This window comes from Schistocerca nitens, chromosome 2 (assembly GCF_023898315.1).
Source record: "Schistocerca nitens isolate TAMUIC-IGC-003100 chromosome 2, iqSchNite1.1, whole genome shotgun sequence".
Taxonomy (NCBI): domain Eukaryota; kingdom Metazoa; phylum Arthropoda; class Insecta; order Orthoptera; family Acrididae; genus Schistocerca; species Schistocerca nitens.
The window spans coordinates 448636077-448663489 of record NC_064615.1 but is presented as its reverse complement, the minus strand read 5'-3'; the positions used below and the strand labels follow the sequence as shown (position 1 = coordinate 448663489).

The following is a 27413-nucleotide window of genomic DNA, read 5'->3' as shown; positions in this document are numbered from 1 at the left end:
CCACGGTGCCCTCCAATGCTAAATTTGTGATCCCTTGATGCCTCAAAACATGTCCTACCAACCGATCCCTTCTTCTAGTCAAGTTGTGCCACAAACTTCTCTTCTCCCCAATCCTATTCAATACCTCCTCATTAGTTACATGATCTACCCACCTTATCTTCAGCATTCTTCTGTAGCACCACATTTCAAAAGCTTCTATTCTCTTCTTGTCCAAACTGGTTATCGTCCATGTTTCACTTCCATACATGGCTACACTCCATACAAATGCTTTCAGAAACGACTTCCTGACATTTAAATCTATACTCGATGTTAACAAATTTCTCTTCTTCAGAAACGATTTCCTTGCCATTGCCAGTCTACATTTTATATCCTCTCTACTTCGACCATCATCAGTTATTTTACTCCCTAAATAGCAAAACTCCTTTACTACTTTAAGTGTCTCATTTCCTAATCTAATCCCCTCAGCATCACCCGATTTAATTAGACTACATTCCATTATCCTCGTTTTGCTTTTGTTGATGTTCATCTTATATCCTCCTTTCAAGACACTGTCCATTCCGTTCAACTGCTCTTCCAAGTCCTTTTTCTGTCTCTGACAGAATTACAATGTCATCGGCGAACCTCAAAGTTTTTACTTCTTCTCCATGAATTTTAATACCTACTCCGAATTTTTCTTTTGATTCCTTTACTGCTTGCTCAATATACAGATTGAATAACATCGGGGAGAGGCTACAACCCTGTCTCACTCCTTTCCCAACCATTGCTTCCCTTTCATGCCCCTTGACTCTTATAACTGCCATCCGGTTTCTGTACAAATTGTAAATAGCTTTTCGCTCCCTGTATTTTACCCCTGCCACCTTCAGAATTTGAAAGAGAGTATTCCAGTTAACGTTGTCAAGAGCTTTCTCTAAGTCTACAAATGCTAGAAACGTTGGTTTGCCTTTTCTTAATCATTCTTCTAAGATAAGTCGTAAGGTTAGTATTGCCCCACGTGTTCCAACATTTCTACGGAATCCAAACTGATCTTCCCCAAGGTCTGCTTCTACCAGTTTTTCCATTCGTCTGTAAAGAATTCGCGTTAGTATTTTGCAGCTGTGACTTATTAAACTGATAGTTCGGTAATTTTCACATCTGTCAACACCTGCTTTCTTTGGGATTGGAATGATTATATTCTTCTTGAAGTCTGAGGGTATTTCGCCTGTTTCATACATCTTGCTCACCAGATGGTAGAGTTTTGTCAGGACTGGCTCTCCCAAGGCCGTCAGTAGTTCTAATGGAATGTTGTCTACTCCCGGGGCCTTGTTTCGACTCAGGTCTTTCAGTGCTCTGTCAAACTCTTCACGCAGTATCTTATCTCCCATTTCATCTTCATCTACATCCTCTTCCATTTCCATAATATTGTCCTCAAGTACATCGCCCTTGTATAAACCCTCTATATACTCCTTCCACCTTTCTGCCTTTCCTTCTTTGCTTAGAACTGGGTTTCCATCTGAGCTCTTGATATTCATACAAGTGGTTCTCTTCTCTCCAAAGGTCTCTTTAATTTTCCTGTAGGCAGTATCTATCTTACCCCTAGTGAGACAAGCCTCTACATCCTTACAATTGTCCTCGAGCCATCCCTGCTTAGCCATTTTGCACTTCCTGTCGATCTCATTTTTGAGACGTTTGTATTCCTTTTTGCCTGCTTCATTTACTGCATTTTTATATTTTCTCCTTTCATCAATTAAATTCAATATTTGTTCTGTTACCCAAGGATTTCTATTAGCCCTCATCTTTTTACCTACTTGATCCTCTGCTGCCTTCACTACTTCATCCCTCAGAGCTACCCATTCTTCTTCTACTGTATTTCTTTCCCCCATTCCTGTCAATTGTTCCCTTATGCTCTCCCTGAAACTCTCTACAACCTCTGGTTCTTTCACTTTATCCAGGTCCCATCTCCTTAAATTCCCACCTTTTTGCAGTTTCTTCAGTTTCAATCTGCAGTTCATAACCAATAGATTGTGGTCAGAATCCACATCTGCCCCTGGAAATGTCTTACAATTTAAAACCTGGTTCCTAAATCTCTGTCTTACCATTATATAATCTATCTGATACCTTCTAGTATCTCCAGGATTCTTCCAGGTATACAACCTTCTTTTATGATTCTTGAACCAAGTGTTAGTTATGATTAAGTTATGCTTTGTGCAAAATTCTACAAGGCGGCTTCCTCTTTCATTTCTTCCCCCCAATCCATATTCACCTACTATGTTTCCTTCTCTCCCTTTTCCTACTGACGAATTCCAGTCACCCATGACTATTAAATTTTCGTCTCCCTTCACTACCTGAATAATTTCTTTTATCTTGTCATACATTTCATCAATTTCTTCATCATCTGCAGAGCTTGTTGGCATATGAACTTGTACTACTGTAGTAAACAGCACAATTTCTACATGAACTGTGAAATGTCTGCCATTATGGTTTCATGAAGTCCACCATCTTTGGTACTCCCGGCATACACATCTCCTTCATCGACACAAAGCACAGTCCTTGACAACGCGTCAGCATGGAATTCCCAGCCAAACGGTCAGCCTGGGCCATGCGCTGGGGCTACCCCTCTTGCTCTGCCCAATGTCTGGCACCACATGGCCGCCGACGAGCCGCGGCCTGCCGAGCGGCCACGCCAACTCCGAACCCAGAATATTTTCAGGGCGCCACAACTTGCCCATTACCTCATGAAGTGGTGGAGAAAATTGACACTGGTCGGAAGAAAGTGATTTGTCTGCCAGTGCTACCAGTATTTCTACATATCACATATCTGCTTTCATACAAACACAAAACTTTTACTATGGGTTGAGGGATTTACTTTCTCTAATAGTAACTGAGTGAGTCTTGATTTTACAAAATCATAATCATATTTTCTGTAAACATCACTTCAAATTGTTATCTAAACTTATATAGAACATGTTTCAATTTGTTTCGCAGTACAAATGAACTTATTGGTGGAGGTGGTAATTTCTTTATTTATCATCTTTATTTAATTTTTTGTGTTTTATTTTTTGTAAGCCATAGAAGAACCAAGAAAGTAATTATTAAATGTTCAATATTATACTCACCCAGATTTCATGAAATTGGTCCACATTTTAACTATCATTTTCCGAACTTTATGTTCATCAGATTGAGGACTGAGGTTTAGAGGTGTCTCTCCCATAGTAAATAAGTAACCACCATCTTCTCCATGTGAGGCACCTTGAAGACAAGCAGAAAATGTTTATATGATAATTTAGTTTAGCAGAAGCTTAACAATTGGAAATTACTATAATAATTTGGGTTTATACCTGTGAGTGTTATGTACAAAGATCATTCAGATTTTTACTAAATTTAATCAATGGGGTCAATGTGGAGTGCTTGTGGCAGATGGGTATGGCTCTACTTTGTAACATTTATTTTATAATTAGTGGCATTATGATTGAGCAAGAAGCTGTAATGATTTTGACCAGTTTAGCCTTGCATACCCCTTGTATTAGTTAACAGCTATTAAATGGTTGTAATTACACATATTTGTGAGAAGTTCTGTTTTTGTGACTAGGATGTGTGCACCATACTGAGACAAGCTTTGGATAAAAACTATGTCACATATAGTTTTATGTTATTTTTATTTAAAATTCATAAATTATATGGGCTTTCACAACAATGTTGATAGTAATAGTCAAAATATAAGTATAAAAATTAAATAAAAGTATTATAAAATCACAATATCAAAACTGTCAGTTATTGGAAAAAAAAAACAAAAAAAAAAAAAAATAAATAAATAATAAAACATAAATGTAGAAAATCAGCAAAACTTTTAAAACTCATGAAACAATACTATAATAAGACACTTTTTGTGTCATTTTCTTTGTTTTGATGCCATTGTGGTCAGTCACATGTTTGAAAAGTATTAGTGAGGTGGGGACATGATGTTATCGATGTTTACAGTCCTAGGTGTGCAGCGAACCAGCAGTACTGCTGCAGCCATGCACTATGTCCAATGAACAGGCTTGGTGATGGGAAATTGATGAGGGCTGTTTTGTTAATGACGTACACTTATTTTGGCATGTCTCACTAGGTGTTACAAACAACCTCATGTTTTTAATATCCATACTGGCATGTTGCACTGATGATATGGCTTGATCATCAAATCCTGGAGGGTACACAATCTGGTGATAAGCACATTGTGCAACTCCGCGAACTTCACAGAGCAAAGGTCACATCACTGAACTGTCAGTTTCCAGCATGGCCCATGGAACATTGTGTCTTTCATGGATGGATGAGAGACACCACAAAGTGAGTAAATTAGCCAGACTTCACATACACATTTGTGGGAAATTGCATTAACTCCACCTGTGTGGTCCACAGTGAGAAAGATCGAAGACGTATGTTGCGTCACAGTATCCAGCTCACACTGCCTGCCTGCTTTGTCTCTTGTGGACTGGTGCACATTGCACTGTTGCCGAAATTTCAGTTAATGGTAAAACTGTGTGCTTGGGCTGGCGAATGCTGGAGTGACCACAGTTCTGCCATTTGTGTGTTTCTGTGATACAGCCACCACACAGATCCGCCCTTTAAGAGTGGAGGTCCATAGCTGCGAGAAAGCATGGAACTCGGTCTGCAAGCTGACCTCAGTATGAGTGGTGGACGTGTCCCCATGCAGTCGGCTAGTGACAGCAGTGGCAGCAGCAGCCGGTGCTGGATACAACTATCAATAGCAATGTGCAGCCAAGGCTTATAGTTGTGGGTCACTTGGAAAGACATCTCTAAGGCTGACACAATGGTAGCTTAATAACAACACAGACTGTTCACTAGTACTACAGTTTATGCACTACAGTAGAATGAAGTTCACTATTTGAATTGTTCAGAATGACATCTAGAATGACAATTCTAAGGTTCATGAGTTGTGCTGTCCTACAATTTTGTTGAGGGACTCAGTCATGGTAGCACAGCTTTACACTCAATCCGGCCTCAACACTCTAGACAGTGGAGGTACAGAGATTGCACAGAAGTATAAACTTGCAAGTATGGTGTTGCATGAGTACGGTGTTGCTGCGAATTGAAAGTGGGTCCTGGATCTGCGACGGATGTTCCCAATGGCACGGATGTGACATTTGGAGCTTGATGGGAACACGAGCATGAAAGCCAGCATGGATGCCAATCCGGTCTCAACGCTTGATGCGGTAGAGGCACAGGGATGCAAACACAAGTCCAGCAGCTATGACAGACAAGCAGCTGTTGACACAGGAGATGGTGTCCGCAGCTCAACCGGAGATACTGGCTGCAGGTGTGGCCAGTGGAGAGAGTCTCTACAACAGACAGCAGTGGGCAGGTGGGGGGTGCCAGATTCTAGCGACATAAGACAGATGAGGCATATGCTTGCTGCTTTGTGTGGTGTGGTGTTTTGATGACACTGCACAGGCACTTTAAGTGGACATGACAGCTGGAATGAGTGATGTAGTCTGTTGTCAGCTGTGGTGGGGGTGACCTGTGTGCCTGTGGCTAGTGCAGTTCAGGTGGCAGCTCTGGCTACCAGGGTGAGGTGGTGGGAAGAACATGTGGTGGTGCAATGAGAGCTGGTTGCATCTGTGCATCACTGGTGGCTGCAGGTGCAGGCTCCATCTGACCACTGGCAGAATGCATGTTGTCCGATGTCAGATCTTCTGAGGCATTACTTGCAGGCCCAGCATCACCAGTGGGAGAACCTCCACCCAGGTGGTGTCATGGCACATGAGGGCAACTTTCATAGTCCTATAGAGCCATTCAACCATGCCATTTGACAGATAGTAGTTTATGGTTCTGTGTAATCAGATGTCACACAGTCTGGTAATGTGTGTGAACAACACGCAGCCAAACTGGCAGACACAGTCTGTTGTCAAGTGACTGTGTCATCTAAAGCATGCCACCCAGTGTCAATGAGGGTGGTGGTGAGTCTCAGCAGTGATGTTGGCAATGGGTGTTGAATCTGGCCAGTGAGTGAAACAGTCCACGATATCCAGCAGATACCGCTTGCCTTTGGAGAGAGAGAGAGAGAGCAGGCTGGCAAGGTCCACATGGTCATGTGCAAATTGGCATGTCACATTGCAAAAGATACTCATGGGTGTGTGGTTGTGTCTCCTGACTTTGGCATGCTGGCATGTGGTGCAAGTGCATGCCCATTCACAGCAGTTCTTCCAGAGCCTGGGCCAGATGAGCATGGCAGTGGTGTCAGTGCCAGTGTGCGATAGTCCATGGATTTGGTCAAAGGCAGTGCACCAGAATTTCTCCAGAAGGAACAGTTGATGTGTGCTGGTGGAAATGTCACACCGAATCACCCATGCAGAGCCAGAGACAGGCACTAGCTCCAGCTGCAGGCAACTGGAGATGTCATGACGAAAACTGTGCAGCTCTTCACCACTCTCCTGTACTTGGGCAACATCCTCAAAGTTCACATGGGGCAAGACAATAGCACAAGCTTGGGACAAGCAATTAGCCACTATATTGTCTATCTATCCCAGAAAAATGACGGATGCTTGATGTAAATTTTGACGTATTGTATTTGCTGGATTCGTGCTGTGAACTCTTGGAGTGATTATTTTGAAACACATGAGCTATTGGTTTATGGTCAGTAAAAATGACAAATTTCTGGGCTTCTACTGATGGACATAAGTATTTCACTGTCATGTATGCTGAAAGCATCTCCCAGTCATAAGTGCTCCAAGCGTTTTGTGATTCTGACGCTTTATTCACGAAAAGACCAAGTGGCTGCCAGCTCCCACCGACATGCTGTTACAGCACCACGCTGGTGGTGATCTGGCTAGTGTCCACCACTATGGCTAAGTTCACATTATGTACCAGGGGCACGAGCAGCATCGCTTCTGCAAGTTTCCACTTTGACTCCATAAAGCTCTGCTCCAGTGTATCCATACAATTCACAGAAGTCTTCCCTTTCAGGATGGGACCTTGTAGTGACTTGTCACAGGTTCTTGCATGGTGGCAGCATTGGGCAGATGGCAGTGATAGAAGTTCAACATGCTGAGGTAGCAGCATAACTCTGTCTACAGACATGGCATGTTCACAATCGCTTGTACCTTCTCCAATAGTGGCATTGTGGCATTGTGGCATCGATACAGTGGGGGTGATTAAATGGCCAAGGAACTATTTCCATTACACCAAATGTGCATTTCACCGTGTTGATGACAATTCTAGCTTCACTCAGGTGCTGGAGACCAAAAGTCAAAGACAGACTTTCTTCAAAAGCCCAAATGGCCATTTTCTAAATGTCTTTGGTTTGGGCGCCACTGAAATTTGTGTGTACACCTGTGCGCAATCAGTTTTACTAAATATGACACAGCCTGCCAATGTATGGATATAAATCTTGAAGGTGTGGTACCGGATATCAATCTGGCACTGTCTCTGTATTAAGGGTGTGATAGTCCCCAAAAGGGCACCACGAATTGTCTTTTTTCACAACTAAATGCAACAAACATGACCATGGGCTGCACGATGGCCGAACGATGCCTTGATGCAGCATGACCTTGAACTCAGCCTTTGCTACTGAAACTCTATTGAGCATGAGTCGATGTGGGCAGTACGATGTGGATGGGCTGGGTGTGCTTATTATGTGGTGCACCATTGAGTGCTGGGTGTCATTCGGTGCACCAGCTGGGTGGGTGAGTTCATGAAATTTTTCCAGAATGTCAGTGTAAGGTCCAGGGCCCTTCACAGGTTTTATACTGTAGAATGTGTCCTGCCGGCTCTGTTCCACTATCTTTGAATTTGTTGTTGCGTCAGTGAGCAGGCTGTTTGTGAAGTCGGCTAGCAGCCTGTAGTGGCAGATAAAATGCACTCCCATGACCAGCTCACTGACATTAGCCACAGTAAATGTCCTTTAGATCTAAACTGTGATTGTGTGTACCATAAGTTTTAATGGCCAAATTGTGCACTGCAGTGAGAGAGAGTGCCTAGGCCTGCTTGCATTCTCTTAGCAACAATGGGGGAATATCGAGATGTCCAAACTCATATCAAAGAGGTACCTCACATTGCCTGCCCATTCTGCTATGATAAGATGCCTGGATACTGAACTGCAGCTGGGTGCATCTAGGCCTGGTTGCAGCTGGCATTTTGGCATGTGCAGGGAGGACATCATTTTGTCACTTCTTGCTGAAGCGTGTGTGGTACCAGCAGAAGTCACTTGGCAGCCACTCTGCTGTCAATGGAGCTGTGTTACCAGTTGTGCAAGCCAGTTTGGTGGTGGCTGAATTGGCTGCCACTCGGTGCCTGCTGACCTCTGCCTGTGAAGATGCCAACTGGTTGACCTGTGTGGGGAGAGCTGCCACCTGTGTGGCCAAGTTGTGAACTAGCTGGTGCAACTCCGTGTTCATGGCAGAGGCTACAGGAGGTGCATGCCACCATGGAGTTGGAATGGTGTCATAAGCTGCCATGGCCATGGTGCCAGACATCATTGTGCCCTACATATGGTTGGCCAAGTTTGCAATGGCATCCAGCTGCATCTCTGTCTGCACTGATATTACCACCTGCACCAGAGTGGGGAGGCTGCACACCCAGTTAGTGCATAACAGTGAGTCCAGTACCGGCTCTCCAAGTGATGAAGGAACTGGGAAGGTCTTCAGTCCCCACATTTATCTTGGTGCAGCAATTGGTGTGCCCATTGTTCCTCATGCAAGCTAACATCCTAGATATGTTCAGGCTCACATGCAGTTCCTCTTCGTCAAAATGTTTTGGCTCAAACTTGTCTAGGGGTTGAACCACACATGTTGCATTACACACCCTAAATTAGACACTTGTGACCCTTTGGTTAAATTGTCTGGCTGATGGCAAGTTTGCAAAATACAAAGCTAATGTAACATATAATAACAGTAATAATAATAATAATAATAATAATAACAATAATAATATCAGGAACTAAATTAATGACCCATAAATGATGCAGGCCACACAGTTGTGATTTGGTTGGAATAATGTTTATTCAGAAAGCAAACTAATAGTGAAAGTGGTCATATTTAGAGTTACTGTTACACTCCAGCACATACCCATTTGACAGTTTGATCATTCACAATCTCATCACGAACTAAAAGTCCAGTACTCCACCTCATTATAAGTGAAAAGTCAGAGTTCACAGAAGGTGCACAGCTGCTCACCAGTCAATTACTAAGTCCCGCGATACCACACAATGCGAAATTTTCTAAGTTGTTTCACTTCCTAGCTATCAAAAGACAAACAGTCTGTTTTTGTGTCTTCCAACACTGTTCCTCTGACCATCTCCGGCCACATCTCCCACATGACGAACATCGTTGCTCAACTGACTAGCGCAGTTCCCTTCCCTGAAGCTGTCCATCTGATTGGCTACAGCTTATTCTGCATTATTATAAATTTTAACGTATTTAAATAATCAATGTTTAACCACTTTCATGTTCTAAATAAAGTAACAATAATATGCATCACATAATAAACATTAAATTCTTTTACATAAAACCAATACAATTTCCTTCTTAACTTTGAATGTCACAACCAGTAGCCTTGCACCGATGTGCTTTCTGATAACAAAAGTAACTATTATGCACTAAACTTTACAACAAAAATTTTATTACCTAATGATTCAATAAGGTGTCATGCTGTCACCGTTCAATGTGTTTTGTGGAGGAAATGATGATCTGATGCTTAATTGAAAATATTGATAATTTAAATTTATTATATCTTTTAAACAAATAAAGTTACAAAGTTGATATTTACAACATCCGTCATTTTAATGATGCACTTCTATATGAAATGTCAATCGTTAAGATTGACCAAAGTGTTCAGATTTAAGCATTCAGGTCTTTGTAACAAAACTTGTTAATTTCACTTTAACAGTAAACCCTAAACTATTCTAGATATGATCAATATTCAAGTTTTATTGGAACTGCCATGCAAATTTATGAAGGTTGGTAGATTAAAATTACTGTGGGTTCACTGGGATTTCCCTACACTGTAGGTTCTCGTCTGTCTCAGTCGCACACTACAGCACTTAGGTCTCATTCAGCATAATGATCCACCTGTTGTTCCTTGGACCAGGAGGTCTGATGGATCAGTTCTTCCTTGAGTCATTTGTAAGAGGTCTGTGTTGGCAGGCTGGTGATTATATCTCATACTTTGACCACGTAGTTTTGGTTGAGCTGGCTCACTACATGCGTGAATTTTGCAAAGTCACAGGTTACATTGTTACTCATGAAGACCACCCCCACTTCACTAAACCACACGACAGGGTCACAATGGCAAAAGGGAGGCAGCCAGACCAACACCCGCCCAGTGCAGTAGGAGGTGCCAGTGTGATGGGGCTTTGTGTGCCAACATTTTCCTGAGCTGTCTACAGATGCGCTGAGTCTGTGCGTGCAGAGTGCACCTGTAACAAACTCTCCAATCTCTGGCTGCATGTGAGCAGGTCTTCTATAGTCTTTTGCAGTCTTTTAAATTCACCATCTTGGCTTAGAGTGAAGTTCTCGTACGAAGGATAAGCACGCAATGGAAATAACCCAACACACATCAAAAAAGCACATTGGGGTCATGAGTGAAATGGGGATGTGATGTCATCACCACTTATGGTTCTAGACATGCAGTGAACTGCTGGCACTGCCCCAACCATGCACTAAACATTTATTTTGGCATGCCTTGCTAGGTGTTACAAACAAACTTGTGTCTTTAATGTCTGTACTAGGACACTGCACTAGTGGTACGGCTTGATCACTGCTCCTGGAAGGTACACACTCCAGTGATAAGCACATTGTGCAAACATGTGAACCATTCAGAACAAAGGTCGTGTGATCAAATGGATGGTTTCCAGAGTGGCCTGTGTAGCACTGTCTCTTTTGTGGACTGATGAAAGACACCACAAAATTAACCAAGTAGTAAGACTTTGTATGTGTGTTTGTGGGGAGCTGTGTTAACTAGACCCATATGGCCTGCGGTGAGAAATATCCGAGACATGTGTCATGTGCTATCCAGCTCGCACTGCCTGCCTGCTTTGTCTCATGCAGGCCAGTGTGTGCCACATCACTGCCAAAATTTAGTGTAATGGTAAATCTGCATGTGTGAGTTGGCAAATGATTAGCACTGTTTGTTTATGTGACTGCAGTTCCAATTAGCATGTTTCTGCAGAACAGACACCACATTAGTCCTTAGAAAGACCTCATGGTAACCAGTCGTTTGAAGGCTTTATCAGGTTGTAGATGAACAAAGAAGTCAGAGACAAGTGAGTTGATATGTGGTTACAAAAACAAATGTATTTCTCTATGATTGTAATAAAACAGTCACATTCAAACTTGATGTGAAGTCAGTTTTAATTTCATATGTGATGACTATACCTCAAATCAAAGTCCTCCTTAAAATTTAGAGAAATGGAGCCTGAAGAAAACTATAATGAAACATGAACAGTCTGGACAAACAGAGAATGTAAGTATCATATTATGACAGTACTGTCCTTCAAAACAGTTCTTTGATAAATTTCTGCACATAATGTGTATTGTATCTGTTAACGTTTGGGATAATACAGTATTTTTGGTGTCCTAGATATCTGGTGAGAATGAAAAAAGTACAAAGTACTTTAATGGATAACATTATTATTCCTGTTTTTGACAATAAATCTGGTGCAACTGTAGCTAGATGGAGCACTGTTGGCATATGCTACATTTGTAGAATCCAAATTCTTCAATCAGCACAGGTATTACGAAGAGACTAAAGTGGTTTTAAAAATTAATACCACACAAGTATCAGTGATGACAGCATTATTAGAGTTGGGATGCTGTTGAAATATTTCTGTTATTGATGCTTTCAGTACTAGAAAGTATCAACATGGAGACTCCCACATTTTTTCAGAGAGGTTCAGAAATAGTTGTATGTTTTTGAATGGTTTGAAGTAGAAGGATGAAAGCAGTTTATTAAGTACTAGCTTACCCATGACTTTGCATGATCTCAGGACTCATTGGCAAAAACAAATTTTAATTCAGTTATTTTTTATGTGGAGTGTGTAGCACGTGAAGTTCAAGTTCTAATAATACTGGGTAATGTAAGTTTCATAGTATCTCCATTTATCTTCTATTTTTTTAAAAGTGGACACAACAGTGCTGTCACTCAAGCTAGATTGCCAGTTGATTGTTTTGTGTTAAATGTATGCATTTATGCATTAAATATGGACAATAATACTGGAAATATACACTAAACAAGGAAAATATGCACCAGATATGCATGTATATGCACCTGAAATGACTGAACTGCACCTGAAACCTACACAAAATAGAACTGGAGAATTAGGAATATAACAATTCATTTGACATTTCCAACATTACAGTAATACTAAAATAATTCTGAACTGATTTTGGTTGTGTTTGCTTTATTAAATTGCTAAATATTTTTCCAAATCTTTCAGAAAAGTTTTCCTTACATCTGTCAAAATATGTTTCACATTTGGAAAAGTCACCTCTGTGTCATGACATGTTGTGAAGTAGAACTTCACTGTTGCATCTCATTTGCAAAATAATTCTCATAAAATACATCAAGAATCATAGTGTCAAATATGTTTTTCTTTAAGTAGCAAATTTAACAGCAAGCACATGTGCTGATTCCGTAATATATTAAAAAAAATTTACTTACAATATTTCATACAAATTGAGGGAACCACAGTTTACTACAGATATTGTAATGGCTGTATAACTTTAGCATTTGAGTTTAATTTTTATTTTTAAAGAAGCAAAAACTGGCTAGTTCAGCAGTGGGTTTCCTTATGTGATATGTTTACCTGTTTTTACATCCAAAACAAGTAGCCAGTGAGAGCTGTCATAGAAATAAATTCTATTTATATGCATTCTTAAATTTTGTTCTGTGATCCTTTATCACTCTTTAACATGAATTATTAGAAGTAGCAATAGCTCTGAGCTACACTTGGCTGATGAGGTGGTAATAACTTTTACATGCACCACTACAACCATGCAAAATTAGGCATACAGTTTAATAGAGGGTGTCTAATGGTAAATAAAATGGGGTAAAGCCTACTAAATTGTACAAACGTAATTTTAAAAATGACTCAGCTAAATGTTAATTGTTTTTACTTTTTGAGGAGCAAAACATACACTAACTTCATGCTGAGTGAATGTGCAATCTATCTTTCCACTTCTATTATGTCATGACTAATTACCAGTTCATTGCTCATAAGATCTCCATTTTTCATGATCTTTAACTTTGAAAAGCTATGTTCTGCACCAGCTGCAAACACTGGCATGCACAAAAATATTCTTAACAAATTGTTACATTTGGGAAAATGTCTACTGAAGTATTTCTAAATCTGTTGGCAGCTTGTGGAAGCATAGTGGACAATGTTCCCCATTCATTTATAAGTTCCTGTGAATTTGTATCTCTTGATTGCTTTTTATGGTCTGTCAAAGCATCTGCAAGATTTCTTTGTTGTGAACATCTTAATGTCACAAATAACATTGAACACGTCACAGCAGTTACTGTGCAGCTGAAACCTTTCCTTCACAGACATAACAGTGGTGTCTACCACAATATAGAAGCAGCTCTCTTCCCCTGGAATGGGCTCATCCTTACTTTCATAACAAAACTGCCTTTTAAAAGTTGCAGATGTAGATTCTATTAACTCGGAAACATTTTCTAAAGCTGCAACCGATTCCTCTGCTCCTTTCTTAGCCTTTTCAAAACTGTTGGCCCTATATTCTTCAGTATCACTTGGTGCTGATTGTATTAATTTTATTGTAGTGTCTAACTGCATACCTTCTTGCTGAATTGCTTTATAGACTCTGCTGGCAAGGCAAAGGACACTATTCGATGTCAAAACACACAGGGAAAACTTAAATTTTGTTACTTCTTTAAATAGACTAGGTACTTCACTGAAGCACATTGGATCATTTTTGCAAGCATTATTTAACTGTACTAATGGAAGTCATATTAAACTCAGATCTCACAGCCCAAAAACTTTCTGTCATAGCCTCCCATCTTTCATTACACAGCAGCTTCAGGTTTATGCGCTTCACACAGGCAGAAAATAATGTGAACATTCTTTGAACTGAAACAAAAAAAGTAGCACAATTACAGATGATTAATGGCATCTCTAACATCCAAGTTCAAGCTATGAGCACAGCAAGAGATATAATTAGCTCTTGGATTTTCTTTGATGATACAATCTTGAGTAACACTCTTATTGCCATTCATGCTACTTCCATTGTCTGAAGATTGTCCCTGAAAAGGTTATGGAGTACCTGAAGCAGCAATTCTGTGAGACTTTTTCCAGTAGTGTGACTCACTTACAAAAATAAAAAAATATTCTTCAGTTGTAAATGGTTGGAAAACACTTCTACCACACCTAAAACCATGCTTAATAGCTTCTTGTGTCTTAAATATGAAGTATGGTCCAATATTGTTGAATAATATTAATTTTGGAGTATGGTATTCTTAATGAGAGATCCTGTCTCATCATAAATTATGGGAATGATTTCATTTTGTATGCCCTTTCTTAAGTATGTAAACAATCTTCCCGGTTTAGCTACATGATTAATATGATCATTTAATACTTGGCCATTAATTCTACTTCTCCTAAAAAGTTTCCATACTTGGATTTCCAAACATTTCATGTTCACCTCTTTATGAAAGATTTCTTTCAGCACAGAAACATTGTCGAAAATAACATTATCAAAACTGATCACCACCTCTTTTCTTCCAAATCAGTTTGTGTTTATTTGTCTGATCCATTAATTTTGACTTTTTGATTCTCTGTGGAAGCTCTTTCTACTTGCACATTTCAATAATATGTTTGCAGGACAGTTCGTGGTTAGCGAGAATATTTGATCAAGTGTCGTCATTCTCTAAAGCATTTGTTATGAGAGAGCGAGCACTCTAATTGAACAACTTAACAAAAGCAATACACAGCTTCTTCCGTTCAAGAATATACAAGCCACATTTGCGTAACTCATTTGAAAGATGACAGAAGAAATGAAAAAATATCTTGGAGACCTTCCTTAATTGCACTTATCCTAAAGTTATCATTTACAATATCTGGAAGCAATGAAAAAGGTTAAAACACCTTTTCTCATTTCCACAGGAAATTTTACATTTTTTCACTAATGCCTCACAGACCTTCCTTAATTGCACACATCATTCATAATATCTGGCCAAGTTCCCCGATTGCTAAGCTGGTTAGCTCTGGTTTCTTCTGCAGTAAAGCTATCACAGGCTATTTCCACTAGTGTAACAGTGATCAGCCACTAGTTCATGCTTGCACAAAACATACAATTCTTCAGTGCTATCAACTGATGAAGCTTTAGCTATAATTTCACATCACACTGTACATTCACAGAAACACTGTCAGTTTGGTTTAAAAATGTATTCAATAAACCCTTTTGCCACAACTGCTCTTTTAGGATGTCACATCTATGTTCTTTTTTGGCACCCTACAAGTACTTATAGTTCATTTTATATTCTTGCATTAAAGAAATCACAGGTTCCAATAGCATGACTCTCACCCTCTCCATTCATACTTCACACACATATGACAGCTACTGAACCAATATGCTGGAAACATTAGGGCCCTGTAACCTGTCTGGCTTGCAAATTAGCTCTGGAAATACCAAATCACATACTATTTGCAATGGTTGAAGGCTGTCAATGCAGGCTACCTGCCAGTCTCGGACTACAAGCCATACTTTATCTAGCATTGTAGGCAATAATGCATACAGCACCAGTAGTGACATCAAATTATTCTCGTATTTGTGCATAAGCTGGGGGTCTCATCATAGCTACCCAGTTTAAAGAAAACTGGAATCAGCAATGATGGTGCTCTCAACAACAGGAGAAGTATGACTGCAGCCTATTAATTTCTAAACCTGAAGATTTTTTTCCTTTTAAAAGGAAACCAGACTATTCATTAAGTAATAACAAATTCTGACCGGGTTCCTGGTGCAGCCCTCTCAAGCTCAGGGCCCATTGCGACTATCGTTCTTAGGGCAGCCTTAAACTGGCTCTGTTTACAGCTGAAGATGTAGTATGGAGAGGGGAAGAGGAGAGGAGAGGAGTAAATGGGCCCCAGTCAATCTCAGAACTGACCTGCCAGTAGGATATCTTGTTACTGGTTTGGAATTCAGAGTAGTGCTTGCTCATTAATTTTCTTCTCAACAGAAGTACTTAGAAAGACATTTCTAAAACCACTGTATCATTTGTTACTATCTGAAAAAGGTAAGTGGTCTCAGGGTTTGGTGTGCAAGAGTCCCACCAGACTACAAGCCCTAGAGTTTTAGGTTTGATTTCTGGTTGATGCTAGGATTGTTTTGGTGTCACGTAACACTAATTTCACCTTTGTAATTAAATGTATGTGCAGGGTGAACATCAATGAAACTGATTAACTGCAGGGATGGATTCCTGACTGGAAATGGAGGAAAAAAGGTCCCATGATCATGTGTCCAGAAATGGACACTGTGCATGCAATGACAACAGATCTTCATGGTACACAGTTCAGAGTTGTATCACATCCACATCACAGAAAATGTTCAAAGTGGTCTCCACAGGATGCAATGCAATCTTTCACATGACTGATGGCAGAAATCCTCTGATTGTGATGGTGTGGTGCAAACACCACTTACAAAATCCTAACCATAGAGGGAAATGAGGTCGCTGATGATTCTTCCTCTCACTGCGTGTGATATGTATAGTAGCGGTTGTCATGCAGGATACACATAATCGTATTCTGGCTTACACCATGTTGGTGGGCCATTTGCCTGGGGATTGTGCTAGGGTTTGTATTAATATCTCTTAGAACCCGGTCCTCCAAATCAGGTGTATACACAGTATGCTGCCTTCCTGTATGGTCATCTATCTGAAAAGACCCATAATCACACGAACACCCAAAAAATGGCTTGAAATGTATGATGTCGTTGGTGTCTGTGAGGGTATTTGTTTTGGTATAGGCATGCTGCCTCTCAACCGTTTCCATATGCTTGGCAGTACATAAACACCATCTTAGCTTGTTCCCAACATGAATACCAGACAATTCTGCAGCTTTCAGTATGCTACATCAAGCACAGCCTGAAACACACAAGGAACACATGGCATGTGCTCAGAGGAACTTTCATTCATCAATTCCATCTACCATGATAACACTAATTCCGGACCCATATTCATAGGATCTTTTTTTTTTTTTATCAATTTCCAGTCAGAAATTCATCCCTACAGTTTGTTGTTTTATTAATGTTCACCCTGTATAAACATTAATTTGAAGTAAAAAACATTGGTTTGGAGTGAAGACCATGCCAGTTGTGAGAGTGATGTTTAACAAACTATTGTGGTTTCAAGACTCATGTTTGAGTTGAATGGTTTGCCTTTGTAGCAAATAAAGAAAATAGTCAAGAGATAAAGGAATGAAAAAGTAGTAACACAACTGAAAAAGAGTAGCAATAAAGTCAAAGCCAACAATAAGAAGAAATAGAAGTCAAATAAAGGGCCTCTGTCTGTATTACTTCCAGGATAATATAATAATTACTGTCCTAACATGGCTCTTCACACTAGGTGTTGCATTGTAGTCTGAGTGGTAGAATATTTATCATTGCATCACAAACTTCAAGACATGCTATCTTAACTTGTGGCCAACTTATTGTTTCCTGGTCAATAATGTTCTCTGTATTTCACAGAATTTGTTTACCCATGATCCAATCAGTGCAAACACAGGCCAGCGACAAAATATTTTTTGATTACATTTTGGTAGGCAATCTCAGTGTTTTGGGCACAAAATCTATACCTGACACCAATTTTTCCGTTACATACAGTTTTTTTTCACACTGTCACTTCATTACAGACTAGAAAATTAGCAGATCATTTTTGGAATTAAAGGTAATTTTTCAGCCTGTACAAAGGCTTGATTACACATATATTTTGTGTTCATTGTCTTATATTCCCTTTCTCTCACCTCTTTAAATCATCTTATAAAGTATTTTCTTTGATGAACTGAACTGTTTTTTATGCTTCCCTGTGATGTTACCAACAGTAATCTCACATCAAATAAGTATTTCTGCAGCCCTGGTATCACTGACATCTTGATGAAAGTACTCATCTCGTTCCTTGCTGCCAGTACCCAAATTTTTGGGGAAAAAATCAAGGTGACTCCTCGAAAATTGAATCTTAAGTGTCATCAGACAACACAATTTCTTTAACTTTTCCCATATGTTGGCTGCAACAGAAACATAATGACAGTGCTTTTTGATGATATGCAAAGCCTCCTCCTCACTCACTGCCATTTTTGATTCAGAGTTGGATTCCAATTTTTGTTTTTAAATTTTAAGTCCTTTCATATCACTTATAGACAAGGAAACTTCATATTTGAGAAACACTCTCAAAAACTGGTTCCTCAGACCCAGCTTTACATGTAAATATGGCAACATAATTTTAGTTCAGAATCAAAAAGTTCTTGTGAAAAACATTCTTTTTTCCAACCTTCAAGGACAGTTTATTGTGAACCATTGTTCATTTCTTGCCATACATTGTATTCACCTAGGAAACAGAGTTAATTAAAATAGTATAGGATATACACTGATGATCCAAAACATTATGACTGCCTGCTTAATAGCATGTTGGCCCACCTTTAGTACTCAGTATAGCAGTAATTCCGCCTGACATGGATTCAACAAGTCCTTGGTAGATTTACAGAGGTATGTGGCATCAGACATCAATGCACAGGGCAAGCAGCTCCCATATATTTTGGACTGGTTGTTCGTGGGTGCAGAGCTGGTGCTTCATATCATCCCAGATGTGTTCCATCAGGTTCAGATCAGATGAATTTGTTGTGATATCACCCTCATGCTCATCAAACTACTTTAGCATGATTATGGTCTTGTGATATGGACAGTTGGAAGATGTCATTGTCGTCAGGGAAGACAGCACACATTACACATTGCAAGTGGTCTTCAATATGTTCACACTGTTCACAACTCTTTTGGTGCTTTAGATTTCAACTGCAGGTTACATGGAAGTCCATATGAATGTCCCTCATAGCCTAATACTCCCTCCACTGGTCTGGGTCCATGGTGCAGTGCATGTTTCTGGCAGCCATTTGCCTGGATGACAGCACATCTGAACACAACCAGTGACTGGTGTAACAATAAATATGAGTCATCTGACCAGGCAACATTTTCATTTTCATTGATCCACAGTCCAATTTCAATGATCCTGTGCTCAGTGTAATTGTAATTGTTAATGTCAACATGGGAACACAGGGATCATCTGCTGTTGTGCCATATGTTCAACAATGTGCATGAACAGTGTGCATGAACAGTGTGCTCTGAAGTATTTGTGCCTGCACTAGAATTATACTCTGTTGTCACATCTGTTACAGATCACTGTCTATTCTGATTTACAGAGTGGGCAAGCCTCTAACATTTAGGTTCTATGATTAGTCATGGACATCCAAAACCTTGTAATTCACTCACAGTTTCACCTTCCTTCAGCCACTTTCCTTAGATGCTTGCAACTAACATGTGAACAGCCAGTCAGCTTCGTTGTTTCTGAGATGCTTGTTTCCTGTTGTTGGAACATAATTTTCCTCTTGTCAAAGTCACTTATGTCAGTGGACTTCCCCATTTGTGGCCCGTATTTTCATTAGAATGAATTCTCATTCACCTCTGCTCTACTTATATTTTTTTTCTTACCACGTAATTTGCCTGCAATGCCATCAGGCAGCATTCATCTCATGGTGGACACTTGTCACATTTAGGCTTTTTACTGTATACCATATTTACTTGAATATAAGCAGCACCCAAAAAATGAGACTCTAAATTCAAGAAAAACAAAGTACACAAATCTAAGCCGCACCCAAAAAGTGAGACTCAAATTCAAGGAGGAAAAAAGTTGTAGGCCACACTTCAAAACTGCAATGAAGATGCTTCATGCTAACATGAGATACAAATTAGACAGATTGGATTAAGATACAGCTACAGCAATTTGGTTCAAATCATAAGCTTAACAGTGGAGCTTAGGAAAGGGTTTTTGTAGATTAACGTCCTCTTTCAAAAACCACATAACTTGTCTGCATATAATTTATAGTCATAGAAGTCACTTGCTGTGCTCCATTTCTGACTGTTTCACTTTTTACCATAAGAATGTAAACAGAGCATGATATACATATTCTTCCATGTTTGCCATTGTCCCACTCCAGTTTCTTAGACGAACAGGATTTTAATGACATAACAGATAACACAGAAGAATACATAGCATAATGTTTATATCTGTATTATTCTTATGATGAAGAAAGTATGTGATTCACAATTCATAGGAACCATCTCTTGTCACTGGTAGGAAAACATCCAAGCTGTAGCATTGGCCATGTTGACATAAATCATAAATACAGGCTTGCCAAACAGCTTTTCATAGTATATTTTTCGTGAAGGCCACAAAATAAGAATAAAAATAACTTAGTAATTAAAAGCAGATATAATAATGACAAAATTTTATTAGATTCATAATACAAATTCTGAATCACTATCACTCAATCCTTTGTAATTCAGTTCTTCAGACAGGGCATCACCCTCAGTACCATCTAGTGAATTTGATATCAAACATTTTTAAATGCCTTTTGCACAATTCGATTTGGCACACACTTCCACACATCATCAATCTAGTTGCACACTTGTGACAAACTTGTGCATTTTACACAACCTGCTCATACCAGTTATCAGTCATTTTTTGAAAGCCAGCCCATGTACATCCAATTAAGCTTGTCCTTAAATGGTTTATTCAAGCAGACATCAAGTGGTTGCAGAATTGGCATAATCCTGTTTGAAATTACTGCCAATTACCTTTTGCTTTCTGATAATTTTCATTATACTGCACATGTTGTATGGCCTGCATACTCATCTACCTCCAGGGGAATTGAGTAGACTCATCTTCTAGCCTTTTTTTAATTTTTACTAACACAGAAGTTTTGGGACCATTATTTATTTTTGGCCTGCAAAGCATGTCTGTGTAGTAAGAACTTCCATTTGATTTTCATCCCAAAAACCAGAAAAAAGTGCATCTCAGAACTGGGTATATATAGTCTATAATTAAAATTAGAAAAATGAATTTTTAAATATTGAATGTTAATGGTTAAAAATGTGGAGGATACTATTTTTTGGTGTCACATTAAGATTACCATCACTAAAAGCTTCAAGAAGTAATTTTCATCAGTAGCATTTGTAATCTACGACTTTTGTATTTTTGTGGCTTCTAAAATGACTGGTATATTTGATAGTGAGAAATGCTTCTACATGTTTCCTAACCATTTGAATTTTAATTAATCCTCTTAAGAGTTGTCCATGATGGGCAAATGAAAAACTGTTTGAAACAGTACAGTCGCTTTTGAAGTATTGTATAATGCAATACAATAAAGCAGTTTCAATGATTGATTTTTACAACACCAAGAAATGAAAAACTAAATTTATATATAAATGGTACCACCTGAAGAGATTATTATTTTGTGATAACAGACAAACTGAAATATAGTTTATGAATAAATAGAAAAGAATCACTTAAAATATATCTTACCAGCTACACCATTATATGTGAAGACAGAAATAGGTGATAAGGTTCCTTCATAGCTGAAGCGGTAGAAGTAAATAGGGAATTCTGCTTTAGTTGCCATAGATGAAACTGTACTGTTCATTCCCTCTAGAAAGTATACATCACTTAAAAGCTGTGAAAAGAAAAATAAATTTAGCTTAATATAATTTATATGTGTTGTAATTACACAAGTAAAAAAACTATTTCTTACTATAGATGCATATACTGTAAAATACTTAAATTTTTTGCCAATACTGAGATCACAAATTCTGCCAAGTTTTAGGACAGCATTAAGAAGTAATCATAGCATTAAAATGGGGCTACAGATGGCCTCAGATATAGTTTACTATACTAAGTGATTATTCTGAGACATAGCCATTACCTTTTCCATGTTAAATGTATGTTCATGCACTAACTATTGGCAATAAACATTGTTGTGGTTGTCACTGCACATAAAATATTGCTTACATTCAGCTGCTGCTGGAAATGCTGATGATTCTTCATGTTGGGAAGTCATTGTCAGTATGTATTCATCAATATATTATCACACCAAACTTATCAGATGAAATATCCAATGACCACTTTTTTGGACACAACTCTACTTTCCATACAGAAATTAAATTGAAAATATTTTTTGAAACATCTTTAGCTGACAGCTCCTAAGAGAGCATTGTGCTATATGCCTTAACAAGTTTGTACTGGTGAGTAATGAAATAAAAAAAACTGTACTTCCAGGAGTAATATGTATTTAAAAACAAAAATACCAAGATGAGACAGGTCTATATCTTTTTCAAGCCTCTGAAAACCAGTAGAAAGAACATGGGAGAGAGTATTTCCCATTTCAGCCTTATTGTATGGGTGAAGAAAAAGCTTTGTAAGCAGTCTTTTGCATGTTACTTGATACATTTCAGTGACTGGCAGAGATGATAGAGAAGATGAACATTACTTGCAGAATTTCACTGAAGTTCACACTCTTCAGCAGTGCCTCCAGAACTAATGATGACCTCCTATTCCTGAATTGAGGGGAAGGCTAGAACTAGATGCTTCAGAGGTTCTGTGACAAGCCAGTCTACATTCCTTGACTTGTGCCATACGTTTGAGAGCCATATGATCCCAGTCAGGCATGCACTATCCATCAGAGGCTGTTATCCAGGTTGATGACTGTATTAGGAGTGTGCAGAAGTTTATTTATTTTATAGATATATGAGACCCTGAAGCATTACTGCTATACCAAAAGAATTGCTTCTCATAAAGGAAGGATTAAAATCCACATGTTCAGCTGCCAAAGCTTTCAGAACAAAGCCCCTGATGAATTCTCAGTCTTTCCCAGTGATCTATTGACATCTTGAGGTGACAGGTATTTGTCAGATATCAGTATCATTCATGCATAGCATTTCAACAATGTGACATGTTATCTTCATTAGGCACTACCTGAGACTTCTGGTTGAGTGGATGAAGTACCTACAGACTTCACTACCCATGGTCAGTTCCTGCAGCCCATTTCCAGTAGAAACATCCTTAGAAATTCCCCTCTTCAATCCAGTGTGCCAGGCTGACTGCTGTTATTTTGTCTTCAGTCCAGTGCACCTATCCATGTACTGGCATTCTGTTTTTGGTCCAGTGCATTTCTAGGTGTTGATTGGTTGGTTTTGGGGTTTGATCGGGGCTAAACATTGAGGTTATCAGTCCCCTGTCCCAAACAGAAATACTTGTAAAAGGCCTATACAGTAAAAGCGTAACCTCTGCAACCAGAGGGAGGAAACACCAAGGGGTACAGGGCTAAAATGAACACCGCAATAACACAAAATAGAGGACACTTAAAAGGAGCAGAGTAAATAGTTGACTAGAGTAAATCAGACTACAGTGGTTGATGGAGCAGGTAAAAGGTCAACTACTCAACTACAAACGAAGAACCTCCAGCTGGAAAGAATTGATAGACGTACCAACACAACTTGTTACCATAAAAAACACTATTTTGGTATCCAAGTCACAACTGAAAGTTGCTGGAGTGGGTGTAGCCTGAGAAATCATGCGAGAGCACCCACAGTAGAGTGAGTGATAAAACCCAGCTGCATGGATAAAACGTAAAACTGAGTCAGCTATAGAGGCATCGTCACCTAGAATTGAAGGAAGTGCAGGTGGTAAATTAAAGGACTGCCACAAGGGGGCTAAAAGGGGGCAGTCCATCAGAAGATGTACCACTGTCAGCCCTGCATCACTGTGACACTTGGGCAGGTTCTCACAGCGAAGTATATAGCTGTGGGTCAACCGCATATGTCCAATTCAGAGGTGGCAGAGAACAACTGAGTCCATACGCAGACTCTGTACCATACAACGTTCCACCGTCACGCCTTACGGTGGTCGTTTAAGCACGCCCAGAGCTTATGGTGCTTCCCAGTCCCCAGCTCAGGGACCCCGGGGTCGCCAAGCCCGTACCCAGCAACTAAATGCTGAGCCCCCTGAGGGTATTTCTAGGTGTTCCCACTGTGATCCGCTCCCACTAGAAACATCCTGTGACATTCCATCTTAGGTCTGGTGTGCCTGGTACTCAGCCTGGGATTCATTCCCACGTGCCACACAGGTTTGCCACATGGTCTGAGGTGCCTTTCCATGGTTAGAACAGCTCCCCACATCGGAGGTTCGGTCCTCCCTCAGGCATGGGTGTATGAGTTGTCCTTAGTTTAAGTTAGATTAACTAGTGTGTAAGCCTAGGGACTGATTACCTCAGCACTTTGGCCCCATATGAACATACCATACATTTTAAAAAAAAATTCATTCCCACGTACACACTTTCAGTTATTCTACCTGTGAGTTCTACTCTGCCCCTGTTATGTTTTCAGCAACTCTAGTGCAGTATCCCAGACTCTGCAGAGTTGGCACCCAGTGACATTATTCGTGAGGTTTTCCATCAGCTTTATCTCTACAGACACTCTTATAATACTGCCCCAGTATCTCGATGTCTGCATCAGAACCCTTGTTTCATCACAGTTCAAAGAATGATTAGGTTCCAGACACTGCTCAGTAATGATTGATTACATTCGTAATATGGTCTTATGTTAGGGATAGGCTCAATGAGTGTCTGGAACATCTTAACTCATGGCACCCAAATACTAAGATCACCATGGACCTGGAAAAGCATAGTTAGTTGCTGCTTCTAGGTGTACTTGTCAAATGGGCAGCAGATAGGTTGTTTGGCCACAGTGCATATCGCAAATCTACACACACTGATTTATACCAACAAGTCAGCAGCTGTCACTACCCAGCACAAAAGAATGTGGTTCTGAAGGAACTGGTATACAGGGTACATTGCTTGACAGACCCAGGTAGCATGGCAGCAGAAACAGAGCATCTTTGATCAGAGTTTCTGAAAAATGGACACACATCAAAACAGATTCAGAAGACCCTTCAACCAGCAACTCTGCCACATGATCTAGAAGAAAAACAAGGTGAAGCAAAGGCTGTGGCATGTGTGTCCTATGTGGGATTTGTTGCTGCCAAAATTAGCTGGATTCTCGAGAAGCCTAGCATGAAGTTTGTGTTCTGTCCATCTAACAAAAGAAGAGCACTAATGAGAAAAGTGAAAGATGACCTGGGATTACAAAAAAAAAAAATCAGGAATTTGTAATACACCTTGCCGTTGTGGCATGTCATACATCATGCAAAACAAGGACAGTGGACATAACATGCAAAGAACAACAGAGGCACACCTGTCTAAGACAGGCAATGAAATCGTCCATTGCTGAGCACCGTCTGACACTGAATCATTCCATGAACTATGATGAAATGAGTGTTCTGGTACAGCCTCTCAGATACTGGGCCAGCATTATAAGAAATTCTATAGAGATAAAGGTGATGGAAAACCACATGACACTGCATATGGACTCAGTAGATCCTGGGATCCCTTCCTGGAGTCACTGCAAATGCAATGGGGGTAGCAGCAGAATTCCACAAAAAGAAGAACTGAGAGTGTGGACATGGGAATGGCCGCAGACAGGGCACCAGATGTATCAGACTGAATATGTAATGTTTCATGATGCTTTTGGTGGGAGCAGACCACACAGAAAACACCTAGAACTGCACGAGACTGCAAATGGAATGCCAACAAGGAAATGGGTGAACTGGACCAAAGATGTAATACCAGAACTCATCCTTGTGCACAGGACCAAAGAGGAAATGCCTAAGAATGCTTCTAGAAAGAACAAACCACAAAGAGAACATCTGGAACTGCATTGGAGCAAAACTGAATACCAGTTCATGGACAGCCACACTGGACATAAGTCACTTAGCCTAGTGTCCTGGACCAAAGACAGAATTCGTAAGAATGCTTCTAGCAGCAGTGGACTGCAGATGGAACACCTGGAATTGACCATGGAGAGGGAATGTCAAAGCTATAAATACTGGGCTCGTTCCAGTTGATGAGCCATCTCAGGTAGCAACTGATAAAGTTAATAAGTAATGTTGTCAAACTATTGTGCATGAATGATGCTGATATCTGGCAGAATACCTGACATCTCTAGGTGTCAAAGTTCCAGAATTTGAAGCAGTCCTAAAAAGCAGTGTAAGTGATGTAAAATAACTCACACAAAACTGGCTGAAACACAAAGTATACAGGAATGAGATTTTGGGGTTAAATTTACCCCAAAATGAGTATCAAAATGACCAGCTAAAGCATAAAGGATGTGTATTTGTTACAGTAGACAAACTCTAGTCCACTGATATAAAAACAGTAGTTGCATATGAGATTATTTGTGTAAGACTCAGTAGAAAGATTAGTCATAAACTTCTAATTTGGCCCTTTTCTCATCTATTAGAATCACCCCTTGATGCAGTGGCAGATACAGAAAAACCTCAAGGAGGGGGGCTCTAAAGATATCTTGAGCTACCTTTACTTTTACCATAATAAAAAATAATCAAGTCACATGCAGAGTTTAAGAAAGTTTTATTTAAACTGTTTATACACATCTACAGGACACCGAATTACTATTATTAATACTTCACAATCAACTGATCACTCTCCCTCTTGACTTATCTTCACACTTGCACTTGCTACAAATAGGACTTTCACTTATTCGTTCTTCAGTCTTAATATTCCTCCCTCTGAATGTAAACTAGCTTCCTATTAGGTAAATAGTCCATATTTATAACGCTTCATATCGAAAGTTCTCTGTACAAGAAAACAGTAGGATATTTGTGATTTCTCTTTAACAGATGCCAGACAGTATAACTTATCGAGGTAACTAGGATGGCCATGTCTTTTCTTGTAGGTATGTGTTAGCTATCTATGTGCCAGACAGGAATGTATAATATACGATGATGTGGATGCACATGCTACATAGGAAAGAACAGCTACTCGATAACTTGATTCAGTCATGTCGACTGATGAGAGAAACGAAAGAATAGCATGCAGGCTGACTGGTGGCAAAACGGGTAGCCCCACAAGGGGGGATCGCACACCCCATGCTATTGAGCTATTGGTTGGAAACAGAGATACATTACTTGCAACAAATTTCATTAAGAAATAAATGTACTGAGAAGCAGTGGCTAGAATGCAAAGTTCCTTGGACAGGTTTCTACATGATGTTCTTGAATTTACACCAAAAATGATTCTTATCACACGCTTTTGCATTCTAAAAACTTTATATCGGTTTGATGAGTTGCCCCAGAATATGATCCCATATGACATAATAGATCTACATCTGACATCATTCTCACTACAAATACAGACTTGTTTAGGCACTTAAGCAATTCTGTGGTATGCCCTTCCCAACTGAATTTATTATCGAGTTGTAATCCCAGAAATTTAACACTGTCACCCTCTTCGATCTGCATTTCTTCATATGTTATACACA

The 27413-nt window shown here is 39.6% G+C and overlaps 2 protein-coding genes across 2 annotated transcripts in view; both read right to left on the bottom strand.

The window, feature by feature from the left end:
• Positions 1 to 27413, bottom strand: part of LOC126236312 (juvenile hormone esterase-like) — a 557639-nt gene that overhangs the window by 146557 nt on the left and 383669 nt on the right. The gene's annotated exons all lie outside the window — the stretch shown is intronic.
• LOC126236314 (esterase FE4-like) overlaps positions 1 to 27413 on the bottom strand; it is a 136697-nt gene that overhangs the window by 2919 nt on the left and 106365 nt on the right. The window contains exons 9-10 of the mRNA XM_049945525.1: positions 21550 to 21697; positions 3093 to 3225 (exon numbers count right to left, since the gene is read on the bottom strand). Coding sequence (XP_049801482.1) covers positions 3093 to 3225; positions 21550 to 21697 — 281 coding nt within the window. The remainder of the gene's footprint in view (positions 1 to 3092; positions 3226 to 21549; positions 21698 to 27413) is intronic.